Genomic DNA, 19,531 nt, shown 5'->3' with positions numbered 1-19,531 from the left:
AAGAGTGATCGGTCCGATTCGGTGAGTCGGGGGTGCTGCTGTGAAAACGCGTCGGCTTGATGCGGTCCTGGCAAGACCAACGCATGTTGAGCAGAACCGCAAAATAAGTTGAGCGAGTTATCGAGAAAGTCACCGGGCCCCCCCCCCCCCAAATCAATGACAATCAAGGCGTGATATAACAGCTCAACGAGAAGGCCGCCTTCTATCACTTTGGCCTTAGCCAGTGTGTGCTGAACATATTGGCAGGTGTGTGTGTGCGTGTGTGTGTGTGGGGGGGGTCCCCCTCCCCCCCCCCCCCCCCACCACATCACATACAGAAGAGTGAACCCTGTTTGAACCTCGCTGCTTTCATGAATCTCCCTCGCCCACTTTGCGAATGATTTGTTTGGTCCGCCTTTGAGGAACGTGGCCCGGGTGGCACGCTTGAACTCTGCTCACCTGTCGTGCGACACCGGCAAAACCAGGGGGTGTTTATCATACCCGGCGGGGAAGCCGGCCGCCGTCGGCCATGCGGGGGTCATGAGTGACGTGTCCTCACCGGCACATTCTGAGAAAAAGTCATTAATTTGTCAACTTTTGGGAATTTTCCGGGGGAAAAAAACGCCCACACCCGAACCAAAAATGGCCGACTTCCTGTTCAATTTCATTCAGAGGCTTTTTTTGTTGGTCATGCATTAATGGACATGTCCGCAGAATGTTGTTTTGATCGGGGGAACTACTTTTAGGGGTGATTTTTTTTTCCAAACAAGAAAATGCACCCCAAATTTCATTTCCCAACCAAAATTGGCAAATTTCCTGTTCAGTTTTCCGCACGGGTCCTTGAGATATTATGATGATGATTAAAAAAAAATTTTTTTTGCATCTTGTTACGATAAACCACCCAAATTTGTTTCGATTGGTCAAACTAGTTTTAGTTTAGTTTTAGACCACCCAATTTTCATTTTTAATTAGCCGAACTTTCCGTTTACCATCAATTTTCGAAAATTTTCATGACCATACGGCCACCTGCCAAAACATCCTCATTTTCCGACATATTAAGGCCCCCAAAAGCTACGAAGAACACCCATTTTTTTTTCTCCTCGTCTCCAAAGTGCCAATTAATCGCCGCTCGGAGTGCGACGTTCCAGATAGTTGGCAGCGGCGGGGCGCGACCGGAGCAGATTAGTGCCCTCCAAACACGGCGTGACGTGCGCAGGATGTCCATCGAGAGGCATGTTTGGTTAAAGTCAACGCTGAGCCGTGAGTGAATGCAGACGCCCGCTCGCACTGCGCCACAGGAAATCCTGTTAACGGGTTACACATGCGGAGCCGCAGCGTTAGTCATCATTACACTTCGATAAACACCCGAGAGAGGACGGAAAGAGTTTGGCGGAACGACTCTTCACCTCCTGACGTGATTCATCGTAGCGCCTTTCTTATTTTTTTTTTTTTAGGACCGCGCTACCGCAGCCAATTTTTTTTTTCACCCGCAAACAAATCGTTTGATTGGATTTTGTTCCATAACACATCTATTCTCGCATCGAATGAGTTTGTTGACATTGATTATAATGACTTTACGAACAAATCTCAAATCTATCGATGTATATATACGATCAAATGCTCAGTGCGAGCATGTTCAGCAAAAATGATGTCAAGATCAACAACAACAACAAAAAAAAGTCTTATCTCATTTTTTGTCATGGGGCAGCGGGGGGGGGGGTAATATAGGCTGAAAGAGTTCCAAAATATACGGGAGTTAAATCAGCTTGATTTTAAGATATCTCATTTTTGGAACAGCACAGAGTCCTTCCTTTGGGGGAAACTGAGCCCAATCCCAACTAAGACCTTCACGCATGCCTTCGGCAGCCATCGAAGGCACAAAAGCTTTCCACTATAAAGGAACATCCCTCGCCATTGGTTCGCGGAAGCAACCCCTCGATCATGATCAAGAACAGGACAGTCCTCAGACCAACGGACTCAGTCCCAGAGGACTTGGTCCACGCTTTACGTCCACGGAATGGATTCCACCTGCCCCCGAGATTGCGGCAGACTCTGAGCTCTGGGAGGGGTTTGGGACGGATCCAAAATCATCAGGTCAAAGCGCACAAGCGGTTAGAAGGGACGGGGCCTCAGGGGTTGATGGCTGGGTTAAGAGGTGACGAAGCTCCGGGGATGAAGGGAGGCTTGAAGACGGAGAGGCCGCGGTGGAAAAAAAAAATCAAAGGGGGGGGAGCTGGAGGCCTGCCTGAAAGCGGCTGGCCTCCAGTGTCCCGTCCTGTCGGCCAATGAGACTTCAGCCTGATATCCGTCCATCCAGCCAGCCACCGTTCCTGAACAGGAGTCTATCCCAAACGACTTCATTTGAAAGGCGGACGAGACTTTGGACCGGTTGCCGGTGCATCCGTCCGTGACCTGATCTGCTTCTCCTCAGGAGGGTCGCGGGCGTGCCAGAGCCCATCCCAGCATTGCTTCCTACGAACCAAGACTCGGTCTGTTCTTACCATTCCCTACCCGCGAATCTCTTCTTGCTCCCACCGGTTCAAAGTACGAAACCTTCCAAATCCTCCAAAGGGGACGAATCGCTAATACAGCAGCCGAGAATACTTTTCATTGGGAAGGACTTTCACCTCCAAGCATTGCTGATCGATTCCATTCCTTCATTCTAAGCTTTTCTCTGGCCAAATCTTTCCCAGTAATCCCTTAGATCAGGGCACCAGCACCCCCCCCCCCCACCCCACTTATCCCTGCTCTGCTTATTAGATCAGGGGCCCCTGTCAAGGAGAAGCAAGGATCTGGGGGCCTCATTGTTTGGCCCCTGATTAAGAGCTTCTCACAGTGGAGGATCAGGCTGAAGGAGTGGGAGTCGAGGCCATCTCTTTCTTTGTCCGGAGGGAGGCGGGGGGTGCGGGGGGTCTTACTGGCCACATTGTTGCTAGTCTTCTTCTAAAGGTGGACTGGATTTGGTGTGGGATGGGGGCAAGGGGGACGTGGGGGACAATGAGACCTTAGACGATGAGGGCTTTAAACCTTAAGCTTGTACTTTCAGGGCCAGGGTGATGTCCCAATCCATCTTTAGATGTGAAGTGAGCAGCTTTGGGAGACAATGGCCGTCTAAATGCGGCAACGGGTTAATTATCTCCTCGCTATGGTGACTGAAAGTCCCTACCAAACTGCTTTTAAAAAAAAAGTGCATTTGTAGTTCTTTGGCCCATTAATTCGAGCAACAGAAAAGTCAATTAAGTCCCTCTGTGACTTAATTGATGCCATCATGTCTGAATTCCACCTCCGTAGTTTAGAATCAAGCTACCCACTGAAGTGGGACATGTTTACTCGTAGTGCCGTCAGAGATCTCTGAGGCTTTTGTCAGCCGCTGCCGAAATCAAGTTGAGGTGGCCCATCAGGTTCCTGCGGATGTCCTCATCGCTCCTCCGCCGTCCTTGCCCCAAATGGCCCCCCTTTTCAATCTCAATTGTTTTGTCTTCTCCAGACTGGCCACCTACCCTGGTCCCCGTTGAAAGACGGACTGGTCAGTGCCAAACTTGATTTCCGTTAATGGCTTCTTCTTGAGTCCGAGGACACTGTTGACTTTTGTCTGTTCCTTTGACTTCTCCACAGGCTGTCGTTGGGTTTTCTTCAGCGACTATTTTGACAAACCTCGGAATGTATCAGAATTTCCTTCGTGTTCCGTTATTGGCCGATATTTCTGGGGTGGATGTTTTCATGGTCCGCCATGTCCAGCGGACTTCCAAAAAGACTGCAATGTCGGCGCGTATAACGGTAAAGGGAGACGTCGGTGGCGGGCGCGGGGAATACGGCATTCCAAAGGGATTTGAGAGCCTGCATGGGAAAAACCAAACGGAGGTGTTAATCTCAACCGAGTGACCCCTCCCCCCCAAGCCACCCTCCTCTTCGTGTCCCATCAGCCTCCAAAGGGATCCTCTTAATCCCGCAGTCTCCCCACATGGACCAGGTCTTTCTTCAGCGTCGGTATTTGCACAAAGGCCCCGATCAAAGCCGGTCAATGCGGAATGCGAGAAGACATGTTTTGTTTTTTTTTAGGAGTGGATGGGAGTGACGACGATTGGCCGGCCATCAAATAATATGCGCAGGAATGTTATTGTGCTTCCGCGCGATAGTAAAAACAGGCTTTGCTGCTAATGCCTCAATGTTGTCGGAGGATGTCTTTCAGTGTCTTTGCCGGCCGATAAGCGAGCGGCCGGTCCGTTCGCTGCGGTTCCCGCAGGTTAGCGTTTTCTATGCTAACCTGTTTGGAACAGATTTCTGCATCGGGCCAAAAAGGGGGATCTCCTTCCTCAGTTTTGCCCAATTGAAGACGAGTCAACGGTGGCGCAGCACTATAATTGCGATTTCATCCGCGATTGTCCGCATTTGACGGGTGCGGCTCCATTCAATTCGTCGGCGGCGTGTCAAAAGCAATTGTCAAAGGTCCCTCGGCGGGATTCCCGCCTCTGCTCTCCTCCTGAGAGGCGTCTGCTGTCAAGACTGCTCGGATGATTTTTCCGCTCGGTGTCCGGGGGTGTCCGCATCTGTGGCTAATTTGCACAACAAAAAAAAAAGAATAATAATAAAAGAAGGGCCTCCAGCAGCTCTGACTTAATTAGAAGCCATCTTCAGCTGCGTACAAGCTACGCTAACAAGTGTTTGCCTTCGCGTGAAGTGAGAGAATATGAGGCATGTCGGGAGCAATCTTTCTAGTGGAAAATAGCGAAATAAATGATGGTGTTGGCCACCCGGGGGGGGGGGGGGGGGGTGTCGGGGGTGGTGTGCCGTGGTCAGGCTCCTTGGTTTCGGGGGAAAGGGGGAGGGGACGGGGGCCTGATTTGGTGGTAAAAAGTGATCAGATCTTTCCGGAGTCCCTCAGATCAACAGGGCTCTGAAATCAGCCCACTCACATTTGCCCGCGTATGCGTGCACGTCGTCCAACGGCGCAGTGCCGCTCGCTGTCATCCTGAGTGTCAAGCTCTGCTGAAAGGACTGACACTCACTCGCACGCAAACCAAGAAAATAAATTGCGCAAGGCCACGCGATAGGCCGGTCAGGTGACACGGTGGTCATATGATTTCATAAAGCGTCTCCTGATTCCAAAGTCTGCAACAACATTCCAGTCGTCGTAAGTCTTAAAGCCACATAGCGACTATTCTGTGCTATGTGCTGCGTTAAGACCCATCGTGTGTTGCCCAATCGACTCTGAAAACACTCATTGGCCCCCAAACGGTGACTGTTGGACCCGTTTGAAACGATTTCAGTGGGCTGCACAAACACCCGTAATGGCTTTGACTTTAAACGATTATCCTGGATGATTATCCCGCGTTCAGAGTCATTTTCCGGGTCGGCAGCGGAGGTCGCGCGCGCAGGAATCAGATGTTAGCAGCCGCAAAAGCTCGATCGGCGACGTTTCAAGTCGCGTTCTAAACGGTCTCGTCAAAGAACAAAGCTGGGGCACATGGTGGGTATCTTCACTTCTCCCCAATTTCATTTCATCCTGGCATGACTTCCCCAATCAAGGACTTTGTTGTTCACTCGCCGGCGCCCCCTCTGGTCCGTGACCCGACCCCGTGAAAATCAAGTGGCCTGCCCAGTGTACACAGGCAGGCTTTTGTGGCTTTATTTGGGGGGGTGGTGGGGGGAGTAGCTTTTGTCTTGAGAGAGATAAAGCGGGGAGGGGGTCTGCCACACATACACACACACACACACACACACACACACATACTGATAACGCATAAACCTTTGATGTCAGTCCTGCAGGGAAGAAGATGGAAGAAGGAGATGGGGGGGGGGGCTGTTGCAAGATTACAGGAATAGCTTCAGGGACTGAAAGTTTTTGTGATGGGTTACACACACACACATACACACACACACACACACACACACACACACACACACAAACATGCACCTCCAAAGTCCGTCCCCTCTTCTCATGTCATACCTTCATCCATCCATCCTTCCATTTCAACTTTTTTCCTTTCCGTCCTTCCTCTGTCGTCTGTCCCTTCTTTCCTTTCTTTTACGCCTGTCTTGATTGCTCGCTTGAAAATTGTCTTCTTTTTTTTTATGTAATTGATTCCAATGTAAATTCTTCGAGCAAAAGTGTCCATGTGTGTGTGTGTGTGTGTGTGTGTGTGTGTGTGTGTATGCCGCGTGCGCACGTGCGAATATACTTCCTGCAGGATGTTATGCCGTGACCCCCCCGAGGATGAATCTAGAGTGTGGAGGCTCTTCGGTGCATCCTGATGCTAACAAGTATGTGTGTGTGTGTGTGCGTGTTTGTGCGTGTGTGTGTGTGTGTGTTTGTGTGTGAGACCGCACAATGCACATAACCCTTCATTCATGTCCAGAATCCCGCTTCACTCTTCCACTGGCTGTTGGCATCCCCCGCCCCCTCCCGGCAGGAAAAATAAACTTGACCCCTGGCATCCGGGCGCGACGTGACCTCTGAACCCCCCACTTCCCCCCCCCCCTCCTCTCCGACGAGGCCTGGGCGCAATGAGCTCCTCATTCCATCCATCGCGCTTCCTCCTCGAGGAATTCCTCAAATGTTCTCGGAGGCAAGCGGGCACACGCCGCGCGTCTCAGGTCAGTGGGCCGCCCCTCAACCGCTTCGCCGGCGAATGCCGCGCCTTTTTTTTCGTGTCTGTTCGCAATCGCCGCGCGGTGGCGCCTTGAGATAAAAGTTCAGCCGACTTTGGGGTATTTTGCGAGACGGTTCAGCGTCGAGGCTTCCGCTTCTTTTTTGCTACAGCCTCCCATGACTTACCTCCGTTTAGCTTAATGCTAACAAACAATGAAAAAGGCCATAGACAGGCTAACGGATTGTTATGAGGCTTTCGGCAACGCAGACTCGTAAGCGGCGTCAGCGGGTTGGAACGTAGTGACGGAATGACGCCTATGCGCGGACGTGGTCACCCACGGAAATGTTCATGGAAGTCAGCTTGCTGGTACCTAGCAAAAGCCCAACGTCCCAAACTATTTGAGAGGAACTTAAAAAAAAAAAAAAAAAATTTAAGCTAGTTGCATATTATTCCCCTTGCAGGCTTCCAAACAGAAGTTAGCTTGTCTGGCGTATTTTGTACAAAGTGAAGATTAATTTCCTCGAGCTCAGATGTACGGGTGGTGCCGCCACATGGTCTCGCGTTGGGTCCCATCCAACCACAAAACACACACACACACACTTTTCAGTGGCTGCCCTTTAATCCGCCGCACAGGCACAAATCCGCCCTCTGAGGCGACTCGGGATGAAAATAGGCTGCAATCAGTGAGCGGCTCTGAAGTCGTCCTCCAAGAAAAATATTTGGCCCTTTTTTTTTTTCTTCGCTTGTTTACGATGGAGACGGCGAGATGTGCCACCTGCACTTACGGCATCTTGATTTGCTCTTTTTGACCCCCCCCCCCCCCCACCCCTCAATAGGAGACTTGTCTTCAGAGCCTGCCCGATTTCAAACGATCCACTCGTTAGCTTTTGGCGGCTAACGTTAGCGTTTTGCCAAACTAGCAGCGGCTACAACGTCCCCTTTTTAACTCGCGTGGGCGATGAAATAAGATTGACAAAAGGAAGACGTGGCTTCTTGACTGCCCGCTTCCACTTCACGTATCAAGTCAACGTAACTGGGGACAGAAAAGAAGGCCGAAAATCGATTCCGAAATATGCGTCGATCGAGGAGGGAGATTTTGGACTTGGGAATGACGCTGACGGTCCGACACAAGGACGTCTGACTCTTAATTTACAGCCCTAATAAATCCCCACCCTCTTTAACCTCTGACCCTCCAAAGCAGCCAGGCAGTGTCCCAAAATCTTAATCACTCTTGCCCCCCCCCCCTCCCGAGCACCCCTCTGTGTATCCTGGTGGGGGCTTGGGAGAGAAAGTGGCAAGAGAGCACGCACACAGCTCGTATTCTTCTGCCGTGAAAGCCAATGGCCGCCTTTGTCATCACCCGACGGCCCCCTTCGGCGCGGGTCATCGGATGGTCAGGGAGACGGCCCCCCCGTGGCTCAGTCAGGCAGACTTGCGCGTTGGGCCGCACGGTAAAAGCGGTGAAAACGTTTGGAACCTCTTTCTTGGCAAATGTTTCAAATCCTTGCCGGGGGAGCGCGCGTCAGCCCGGCCCGTCGAGCGGCTCGTCATGCTGACTTCCGGGTCGTGTGTCGGCGTCGGGGCAGATTTATGTCGCCTGGCCCGGGTGATAACTCAGGTCAGACATGGGAGGTGGGGGGGGGGAGTCGGTTGGATGGGGCTTGCGGTCGGCTTGCATTTTTTTTCCCTCTCATTTGAATTCAAATGCCACGAGTCCGAAAATTCAAAATGGCATCGTTTAAAATAATAAGAAGAAGAAACAAATCGATCCATTGAGAAGACTGTGTGAAAGGGGCGTGGCCTAGTGAGTGACATCAAGACCCGCGGTCGGGTTGGCCTTCAAGCGAGCATCTGGCCGTGAGTCTCGCAGCCCCTGGCAAGTGTGGGCATTTTCTATTTGTCGGATTCAACTGTTTATCTCCCCCCCCCCCCCAAAAAAAAACGCTGACCGCGCACAGGCCAGGCCATCACAGTACCCTCATCGCTCCATTTTCTTACCACTTTAAATATCGGTCCCCCCCCAAAAAATTGACCCAAACGCGTACGTTGGGTGGATTGGACCTGCGATGCATTCAAGGGCAAACGGGACAAAAGGACGCCTGTGCTTACGAGCGCCGCGTCCAAGAGACACCGGCGCAGGAATGCCAGGCTGTAAAGACAACACACAAAGACAGACTCTCTTAAAAAAAAATAAAGTAAAAAAAAGACGTTTGGAGGGGGCGGGGCTGAGAAATACGGAAATCACCGCGAGAACCAATAACAAACTTAAAAAGTCCAGTTTGTTTTTGTCATCGACTGACTGATACAAATAACCCCATTTTTCCCCCGCCCCCCCCTCCCTTTTGAGTTCAAAGCATTCTCGCTTCCAGATGAATCCCGATAACGGCGGCGCTGATTAAAACGCTGAAACGCTGCGGCCTGTAATTGGGCGTCGTGAAGCGGGGGAACGTGCGTCAAACGGCCTTATCGCCATCCGACAACTGCGGCCCAGATTTCGTCTCTCGCCAAACAAAGTGGAACGCGCCGCATGTTTACACGCCGTCAATCAGTCCAAGGGACAGATAAGGCTTTCTCGGGGCTCCCCATCGCCCCAACACTCAGAATGTGTGTTTTTTTTAAATGAAAAGCGCACTTTAAGATCGCAGATTTTTAAAATGATCCGTAACAATGAATAATTCACAGTTAAAATGTCATTATGTCATCCGAGGATTTTACTGAATAATAATTCTTAATTTTTTATTGTTTTTTTTTTCTTCTTTTGGATTTGCCATCTCTGCTGAGCACAATTAATGCGTGGCATCGTGATAAAAGAGCTTCCAAATGTTGTGGTGGGGGCAACCGCAATGTTCAACGACTAAAACAAAAAAATAACAAGCCCAAAAAAACATTCATGTCGTTTTTAATACACACGCGGGCGCCTTTTCGTCAACATTTGCATTTACACGACCTCAGACCTCAGGCTCCCGTCCGTCTGTCTGTCTGGCGGCACCGTGGGGGGGGTGAGAGACAGCGTGGCGAGGGCCCCGGTGACCGCGAGGATTCATGCTGCAAGCACAGCTCCACGTCAGCCCACGGACAGGCAAAATATCATGCAGAGAGACGCGTAGACAGGCAGACGGACAGACAGGTGGACGCGCATAAAATGTCCCCAATGAGTGCAAACAGAGTTCTCGGGATCCCTCTTATAGTGTCTAAAATAATAAACATTTTTTTTGGAGTGTAAAAATTCAATTGTTAATCCCTCCTATCGCCACCAAAAGATGTTTCAGTAAGAAAAACAGTGCTTTGTAGGATTATACAATCGTAAATAACGATTATTGTACATTTTCAATGCCTATTGACGTCGAGCTTGACTTCTAGTTGGGTATCTTTGCCACTAGGGGGCAGTATAATAAGACACGCACATACATAAGGACGCGAAGAGTAGAAATCCGCCAATAATTGATGGCCATTCACTCACATTTAATATCTATTTTTTTTTCAAGGAGCAGCGCCATACTGCAGATAAAGACTCACCACAAAAATAATAATGGAAGGTTTCCTCGAATAAGTGAATCGGCTTGTGCCGTTTTAACACGTTGTGTTTATTTTTACCCTCAAAGGCCACCATACTGTGAGATATAAGCGCCGAGGTGAAGCGGCAGTGCATTCTGGGACTTGTATTCATCACGTGGGGGGTATGTTGACGGTAATGGCCTTAAACATGGTCTCTAAATATGAACGCGCTGCCAAAAGGACGATGATATTTGTTTAAAATGTAAAAACGGCACCGCATTATTTGGCAGTCAAATACAGTGGACGGTAGCCGGTGAAAAGCCGAGAGGGGCCATTTGCATTCAGCGGACAACCAACAGATGACCTCAGCAAGACACCCCCCCGATGGTAAGCGAGCCTTCACTTTGAGAGCATTTTCAGATAACGACACTACAGTGCTGCCTTCGTGACCACACTTGGAACTCACAACACTTTTACGTCAAATCATATTCAAAAGAGATGAAAATTAATCTGAAAAAAAAGCACTGCCAAGTATTGTGATTTATATAAAGATACATTTATTCTATAATGAAATTGAATGTAAAGAATCCAACAGTTTTTGCATCATGATTTCATAATGTATTATTATTATTATTATTGACATTGTGTTGCTCCTTCTTGGTGTCTACATCTCGGCCACCATGCAGCGATATAACACTTCAACAAAACAAAGAAAATGGCCGTTTCTTGTCCATTCATAAGATGATTTTTTTATGGCTTCAAATAACTTTGTAAATTGGGGAGGTGGGGGGACAGCGACGACACCACCGTGTGAGGCCTCTCTTTGTTCCGCGCGGTTGGAAAATGCGCAGTGCGTATTTTTAAAACGGATCCTGGTTTGTTTGAGCAGGAGGTGAAAGTAGCCAAGCTGCAGGCAGCCCGCTTGTTTGGGCCGCCAATGCAACGGAAGCTCTTGTCAATAAAGGGAAAGTCGTGAGGCTATGACACTGATTAACGGTGGAGCGGCCAGGCCAGACCTCACCACCGCACCAAATAATCATAATTCCTTTCAGGATGGCACAGCTTGAAAAACAGGAGGCGTATTTGGACCCTTGTGGCTTTGGTGCATCATACAGGCCGCAAAAAACATCCTAATTAAAGACTCGGATGAAGCTCCCCGTGTGTTCTTGGCTTGTTGAGTACGAAAGCTAACGGACACCAATTGCAACCCATGTGCAAGTGTCACATGGAAACAAGAATACCAAATTTGGCAACAAAAGATGAAGTCAAATTGGATTTTGTAGGTCTTGGGCAAGAACTGATTTTTGATTGTTTGTTTCCTTTTGAATCACGAGCACTGCAAAAATGCCAAACGCCTTAAGAAACCCCCCAAAAACTGTCAAAACACATGTCCGGAAGTAATCATTCCCGTGAAAAAAAATGTATTCCCCCTTCTGTCAACTGATGACAAAAGCTTTCTTCAAATCCTAAACGGTCAACAGGAAACAATCTTCCTGGATCTCCGTTGAGGTTTCTCGCAGTCGCGGGTCACGTCAAATTGACACGTAAGCTTTGAATAAGGGATGCGGCACCCCTTTGCCCCAATGGGTGGCGGCGTGTCATCTGGCTGACGGACAGAGACGTCAAGTCATCAACGGGGACGCCGTCAAAGAGACAAAAAGAGAAGAGGCTTGGACTTGGGTCAGTGGGCGGAGCCTCTTGCGTGAGGGGTGAAATTTGGCATTCTTTTTTGACAGCTTCACACTCGAGAAAGAGTCTCGGAGTGGACCGGAGACACAATCTGCTGAATTGGTCGACGCCTGCGGGGACCCGCCGGGCCGATTGACAACTCAATGAGACCTGCAGCGGCGGCGTAGCCCCTCCCTTCGCATGGACATGAGACCCTTCTATTCGACAAAGGAAAAACCCACAATGCTGGAATAACTTCAAACCGAGAGACGAGACGTCTGGAATCTGTGCAGCGGCAAATGAAATCTCAACACAACACTCTCACTTTCGGCCTCCAACAGGGATAAAAGTTTCTGCTTTGGGGGCTGCATCCGGCCGGCAAAGGTGGTCTTGATTTGCTACAGTGAAATCTCAAGACGGACAAGTCATTTTGGATGGAAAGGCCATAGCTCCGACTCTTAATGTGTCATGTGGTGTTCCACAGGGCTCAATTCTGGGGCCTCTGCTATTCTCGCTGTATTCTTTGGCGTTCGACTCAGAAAACGGACGTTGCTTCAGATGAAGCGAGCTTGAAAATATCTCATTCATGTGCTTTGAAGCAGGCCGGTGTAACTTTCCATCGACTCGATAGCATTTTTTTTCTTTCTTTCTTGGTTTGACCTAAAATGACTCCGTGCAAGCCACATCTCACGTCTCAAATCCCTAATCCCGCGCGCAGGCGGCACCGAGGTCCTGCGGAATGCGGGAGGTGGGGGAGGGCGACCCACCCCGGGCACCGGGCTAAACGCGGGCGCAGTGAGAAAATGAAGACCCCCGCGCCCCCTCGAAAGCAGCAGGAATGTGTCATTAAGCGTAGATTTGGGACTCTTTTCACCCCCTCCAGCGAGGGGGTCACCCTCCCTGGCCCTTCGCCAGCCGGCAGCGCCTCTCCTTCACCTTTTCTCGTTTTCAATCGTGCTTGTAAAGCTCCTCGCCACTTCCTCTCGCTTTCATTGCCACTCCTTACACACCTTTTTTGTGGGAATTCCCCTTTTGAGGCCCCAAAAGAAGTGATTAAATACTGTTTAGATGTTATCTTGAAGCAAGACTTATTTTTTATGATTAGCCACAATTATTTATTTAAATTCGGAAATAAGCTATAAGTTAAAGTTATTTATGTAGTCCAATAGATAAAAAATAATACTAAATGCGTTTAGATGAGTAAAACGGTGTATTCGTCATTTAATAAATGCCTAATGCCTCGCTGAGCGTCGAGTCAGGTGTTCCCGTATGCATCCTACGGCCACTAGGGGGCCCCCTCGTCACACTGGCGAAACGTGCTGCCGTGCCTTAGCTGCGATGAGAGACTTTATGAGCTCAGCTCAGCATTCCCGTAAAAAAAACTTGTCGAAAAGTCACATGTCTCGTCGATTTACTGTGGAAGCAAATGACGGAATGAGACGATGGAATGAGTGAAAGTTGAGCGAGAGAGAGAAAGAACTACAGCGAGAGAGTGGTCCCACGCTGGCCGGGACAGCTGACAGCTGGGTTCAGCTGAGGTCAGAGGGCACGCATAAGCGGTGGGGGAATGAAGCAGAATCTAAAACAACAGGAAGACACGCACGCGCACGCACACACACACACACTGTGTAGTCATCAATGACATGTCCCGTCCACTTGCTTCCACAACAACCGCAATGGCCAAAGTGGCAAAAAAGTCATCACACTCACAACTTTAAGACCCTGTTGAGTCAATTCAAGTTGTTAGTTTCTGTACAAAGTAAAGTAGTAGAAACCACCCTCTGTGTGGGAGATTTTGGGGGCGGGGGGGCAGTCATAACTCACTCAGGGAAGGAAATATACACACCTTGCCGAAAGTGTTTGTATTTTCTTTATTTGACACGCGAATAAAATACGTTTAAAATGTGTTTGGATTAATAATCCGGTTTAAAAAATGAAGACATTTTGCGACCGCCCTCAAAAAGTCCACAGTATCTCACTAGAGGTGCTGTGGCTCCCTCTAGAGTCAATGTGCGGTAAATGCAAACTCGGGACCAAAGAAGACGACACAGATTCTATACTGTAGAACTAACACTGTAGAATCTCTGGAGTAGTTACAGAGGTTACGTTGACATTAAGGAGCCATTATTGATGGGTTCTGCTTTCATTTCAGGTGAGATAGTTCTGACGACATGATGCAGACAAATGTTTGGAGGTTACAAGAGCGCATTTCTAATTTCATTCTTACTAATGAAATGCGCATGTTTTGCCTCTCTCGGGCTGAGTGGTACATCCATGCGCTACACACTGTAGCACTTTTGCCGTAGGGGCAGAAAACGGCGTGAAGACGTCGCGGAGAAATCAATGTATTCAACGTAGGCCCACTTAGCGAGTGGCAACACAAGATGGCCACCGGTGGCCTCACTTCTTGCAAAAGTGTTGTTAGCCATAATATAGAAGTCTGTGGCATTAGAGTGATCAGTTTTTTTGTGATGGGCAGACACTGATTGATATATACCAATCACGTACGTTTCCATGAAAGTCGGACCATCCCCATTCCGACTTTTAATCTAACGTATTGAGCTAATTCTAGCGTTCAAGCAAAGTAGCAAACAAATATGCTTTGCATTTGACCAATCCTGCGAGCCACCTTTAGTTATTAGCTAGCGTGATGACCAGCAACCTCTGCCAGCCCGCTTTGACCTCAAGAACAAGTCCAGTAAGCTGAGGCCTGCACAAAGGGCGACTCGCCTGCAGCTGCGGGGGTCTACCAAGAGGGGGGCGCTGATGCACCCAGCACACTCCCCCATGTGACGGTGGTGTGGGCCCTTTCTTATCCGCCTGTGCGCGGCGGCGGCGGATACTTTTCTACCTTCTTCTGTCTTGCCCTACCTTTCTCGTTTCTCGTCGCAAATGCCCCCCCCCCCATAAAATGTCTCAAAACGTGCGCATTTCGTCACGGCGGCGGCGAATAACCACAGTTGCTGGCGGCGCGGACGACGTTTCACTCGTGTCGTCGTGTTTTTGTTTTTTTTCCCCACCCCACCGAGGTTCGAGTTTGAGAGGGGGAAGGTTGCCATTTTGCGCTATTCATTGTCGCGCGCGCGTGGATTCCCCATGAATTCACGTTAGTTGCAGGGTTACATTTTGTCAGGACAACCCCACCACAAGAGCCCCGCCGTAAAAACCCACGCGCGGCAACTCTTCGTGGGCCTATTTCGTCCCTTGTCGTTCCCATCTCCGCCTCCACCGCCACCTCTCGTGAGAGTGTCTGTGGAGGACTCCATTTTGAAAGGTTGTGGAGCCACTGAACTCAAGTCCCCGTCACGGGAAAAGAAAAGGGAGGCGAAACACCATCTGGCCCCACGCGTGTTTTCTTCTTGAGTGAGAATCTTGATAGTTTTTTTGTTTTTGGCGTAGGTAGAACATGACGGCGAGGTGGAAGTTCGGCGCGTGACGTCACAGCCGCCGCCGACTGCGAGTGATTGACGGCTCGTTATGGCGAGGTGGCCACATGTGGGAAGGGGCACTTCTAAGGCAGGAAATGGACGTTTAAGCCAGATAAAATCCACGTTTACGGTATAAAGTTGTGTACAGATAGAAAATGGGGCTATATTGCCCTTGCGGGAGCATATATTAGAGGGGAGGTGTTGGAGGAAGAGGAGGGGGGGTGGAAGAAGAGGCGGAGGAGGGGAGGGGGTGAGTGCTCCTCGGGATCCGGGCCTAGCAGTGCCGCCGCCGGGACTGTGCTGTCGCTCTCATCTGCTGTCAAAAATCCGGGAATTGCCTCATTTGGGGGGCACAATGGAGGCGGCGGGGCTCGCGTGGAAGCTGCTCGACGGGGGAATGGTAAGAATCTCGTCACGGATGCCGCGTTCGGCGGCGTTTTGTGTGATTTTTTTTTTTTTTTTACGTGCCTCTCAAACCATACTGATGCGCGTGCACACAGACACAAGCCTACCGTATTTGTGTGCGCGTGCGCGTGTATTACTGGTGTCGACCTCTGTTGCATGTTTTGTTCTATTTTGACAACGCACACTGCACACACAGTGTCAAACGCGCATTTGTACACGCAGTGTGACGCGCACACGCACGACGAGGGCCATTTTAATACCTCTGTGAGTGTGTGTCCTCATGCAGCAACACACGCACACTATACTAGTCATACAAATGCATGCATGACAGGATCTTCATCACATCCCGGAATGGCTACAAGAGCCACAAAAAGATGTCTCCCAAGATGTCAGCCATTCCAGTTGTCATTTGGCACACAATGATGGCTTTTCTAGCAATGTTCACCCAAAGGCAAGGCTTCCCAAGCCGCGCACCGCCAAGGAAAACAAGACGATCTCATCGGCAGTGCCACAGTTTCATCCTCGAATTAGCCATTTCAAATAGATTGTATATTTTCATATTGTTTTCATTAAAAAAAAAATATTTTAACCTTATAGTTGTTTTTAAGACAGGCGCCCCCTTCGAGATCATTGACGCAACCCCTCGGAGACCGTAGTGTAAACTGCTTTTTAATTGAAACATGTAAATAATTTTCTTTTGCGAATGTATCAAACAGACATTTCTCAAGATCCCGAGTAGACGTTAAAAATCGATTTTATACAGTATATATACACACAGTTTTCTTGTTTGTTTTTTACTAGGGATCTCAGCTTACTTTGGACAGTAGGCAGGGTAGACCCAGAAGTGGTTCCCAGGGCACACATCGACTAATGACCATTCGCACTCACAATCATACTTTGGGACAATTTAGAGCATTCAATTACCGTATTTTCACGACTATTCGACGCATCGTACTAATGGCCGCAGTCTCATTAATGCGTGACATTTCTGTATTTTACACATACACAGGACGCATCGTACGAATAGCCGCAGTTTTACAGTGGTAAAACATACGCCAGCTTAAACAAGCACGCTAAAAACACGTTAGCTTGAAGCATACGGTAGCATGCCAAAACATACAAATAAGATAAAAACACGTTTTTAAAAAGGCAACGAAAGCAGAACTGAGTTCGGGTGTATTTTATTTAGCCATCGTACAATGTTCTCACGTTTTTCGATCAATCATCACCTAGAAATCCATCAAAGTCCTCATCCTCTGTATCAGAAGCAGAGGACTGCACATCTCAGTTGTCATTGAATGCATCACATGCTAGTGTGAGTTGCTACGCATTGCCGAGCGGAAAGAGTAGCAACAGCAAAGTCAACATTTCCCTCGTGTGAAGCTTTCCCACATTTGAAAGTAAAGAACAGAGAGAAACATGGTGGCAGCGCGTGTGTGTAGAAAGAATTGAACAATTGTGCAAGTACCGTAATCCGTCAAAAACGCCGCGTTCCCTCTCGTTGTTGCGAATTGTGGCGTAACTCGCCAAGCGCTGCCTCTCACTCTTTGTAAAGTTGTGTTTGCCACCGATCATCCATTGTTCCCATGCCGTTTGCAACTTTACTTTGAACGCCCGGTTGATGCCAATGTCCAGTGGTTGGAGTTCTTTAGTCAAGCCTCCGGGAATAACGGCAAGCTCAGAGTTCATTTGCTTGACTTGTTTTTTCACCGCTGCTGTGAGATGGGCACGCATGCCAAAAGCATAACCGGTGGCTTTAAGTTTGAACTGAGCTTCGTAGGCGTGTCTTTTTGTCGAATTTATTTTCAGGGGTTCTTAGAAACCAAAACCGGAGTTGTTTTGCAACAATGCACATTGCCACACGCTATACAAGTGTTGGTACTGGCTTGAGGCGTCCACTTACACGCCCACCCTTCACCATTGGCGGACTAGCTTGTCTGTCCTCTCTCTCCCTCTCTCTCTCTCTCTCCCTCTCCATATATGTATATATACACGCCCACCCTTCCCTGATTGGCCGACTTCTTTCACAGTCACTTCCGCCTTTTCTCTATATAAACAGCGTGTCGGCTGTCAGTCAGATTTTGGAACTCAGCGCATATAAAGGACGCTCCGCACCATAAGGCGTCCTGTCCATTTTGGAGAAAATTTAAGACTTTTAATGGCGCCTTATAGTCGTGAAAATACGGTAACTGAACCCTAGCAGGCAAGTAGCAGGACAAGCAAACTCCACACAGGAATCGAATCCATGACCTCTGCTCTGTGAAGTGGTCATTTGAGCGACGTGCTGCCGAAAGTTTAAATTATTCATGTCAACTGTTTTTCATTTATAAATTGCCAAACCATCGTTTTTCGTCCTCCGCAAACTCCAGGCAGGCATAGGCTGCAGTTTTTGACTCAAGATCCAAATTTGTCACCTGAATTGGATTCATTTTTGTATTGCGTAGGTTATAAAAGTGGCAAACCACCATTGTATTTTAAATTGTACCGACCCCACACCACAATTTTCCGCTTAAGAGCCAAACTAGTCTTTTGAAATGAATGATAGACAATGTTTACCAAGTATTTGCGGAAAGTAGGGACCCCAGGCCCTTCCATTTATCGTGAGAATCCTTAAATAATTAACCCTTAGCCAAAAAGGTTTGTGATTTAGCACCAGAGCGCTTTCGCTCCCATTAGAAAATGTTATGACCTCTTACCCCTCACTTCAACATAGTTCCTTGGTCCTAAGATGGCATAAAGCAATATTGGGGGACAAATAAAAAAGACAATAGACAATTACCCCCTTGGTGAATAGTGAGGATATCCCCCCCCCCCCAAAAAAAATAAATCTGAATGCCCAACTGGACATACAGTATGCGGAGGTTCATTGAATTTCCATCACCCCATTGAGTGACAAAGAATACAGGAGACATTGGTTTACTACAACAAACAGGCCCTTTGTCTGCATTACTACCAAAGGTATAAATCATAAACAGGAGTGTAGCCAGAGATTTTTTTTTTTTGGAAGCGGGGGGGTACATTATACCAATGACATACTAATGACATTGTTCCTGTTCCAGGGAGACAGCATGCCAGCATGAGTGGGCTACATGCAGGCCCAAGCCGGGAGTCCAGCCGCCCGATAAGCCCCGCCCGTGACCTGTCCCGCTACTCCCGATCCGACTACAATAAAGATCTCGGCGCAACCATGTCCGCCGCCGCCTCCTCCCTACAGCACGCGTCCATTTACGGCTTTGCGCAGAGGGACCCATCGCCCCCCTCGTCCACCTACAGCCCCCTGAGGAGGCTGCAGCATCTCACCACCATGGTGAGCCAGCCCGACTTGGTTTTGCCCGCCCGGCCAGGTAAGAGCTGGGAGTGGGCCGCCTCGGATCCAAACGAGTCGGAGCGGGACTCCTGGGTGGACTGTGCCGGCAGGGATTACTGCGATGCTACTTTTGCGAAACAAGGCGAGGTCCAAAGTGGCAGCGCTAACCAGGAGCCGGCAGCCAGCTGTAGCAGTCCCAGCGTGTCGGAGAGGAAGACGGACAGTTGTTTCTCCTGCCCGCCCAGCCCGGCCTTCTCTCTCGATAGCAACAGCCCCTTTGCAAATGGCCTCCTTCATTTTGAATCCTCTTTGTTCGAGGACGAGGAGCACCACAACTGTGACAAAGAGCAGCAGCAGCAGCAGCAGCAGCAGGAGGAGACGACGTACTTTGCCGTCACAGACTCGCGGGATAAACGCAAGAGCCCAGAGAAAGAGCTTCAGTCTGCCACTGTGGATTTGCAATCCGAATCCAAGGACGCAAATGTCCCATCAGCAAAAGTCATCACCCGATCCCAGTCGTCGGGTTTTCGCCGAAGGTACTGGGATGTTTCCGACGACGAGTGGGAGAGCGACACGGATCTCTTCCTTTTTGGCGATAGCCCCTCCAGGAATTTAATGGCAAGTCTTATTCCAATTACATGAGGGTATAGCGGGTCCTT

General features: G+C 49.2%; 1 protein-coding gene and 1 long non-coding RNA gene across 2 annotated transcripts; both read left to right on the top strand.

Moving 5' to 3' along the window:
- The first annotated feature begins 6,496 nt into the window (after positions 1-6,496).
- LOC127588040 (uncharacterized) lies at positions 6,497-10,571 on the top strand. The gene is made up of 3 exons (XR_007958948.1): positions 6,497-6,573; positions 10,172-10,257; positions 10,355-10,571. It is a non-coding gene; the product is annotated as an uncharacterized LOC127588040 (long non-coding RNA).
- Positions 10,572-14,778: 4,207 nt separating this feature from the next.
- Positions 14,779-19,529, top strand: LOC127588018 (uncharacterized). The gene is made up of 2 exons (XM_052046506.1): positions 14,779-15,560; positions 18,625-19,529. Exon 2 carries the CDS (start codon positions 18,642-18,644, stop codon positions 19,512-19,514), a length of 873 nt encoding a protein of 290 aa, XP_051902466.1. The 5' UTR covers positions 14,779-15,560; positions 18,625-18,641; the 3' UTR covers positions 19,515-19,529.
- The last annotated feature ends 2 nt before the right edge of the window (positions 19,530-19,531 follow it).

This window comes from Hippocampus zosterae, chromosome 16, assembly GCF_025434085.1.
Source record: "Hippocampus zosterae strain Florida chromosome 16, ASM2543408v3, whole genome shotgun sequence".
In the NCBI taxonomy this organism is placed as follows: domain Eukaryota; kingdom Metazoa; phylum Chordata; class Actinopteri; order Syngnathiformes; family Syngnathidae; genus Hippocampus; species Hippocampus zosterae.
The sequence above is the reverse complement of the archived record's forward strand: the minus strand, read 5'-3'. Positions and strand labels throughout refer to the sequence as shown.

Excerpts from the sequence above, each read along its gene's own strand:
- LOC127588018 (XM_052046506.1), top strand. The coding sequence starts at position 18,642 with ATGAGTGGGCTACATGCAGGCCCAAGCCGGGAGTCCAGCCGCCCGATA.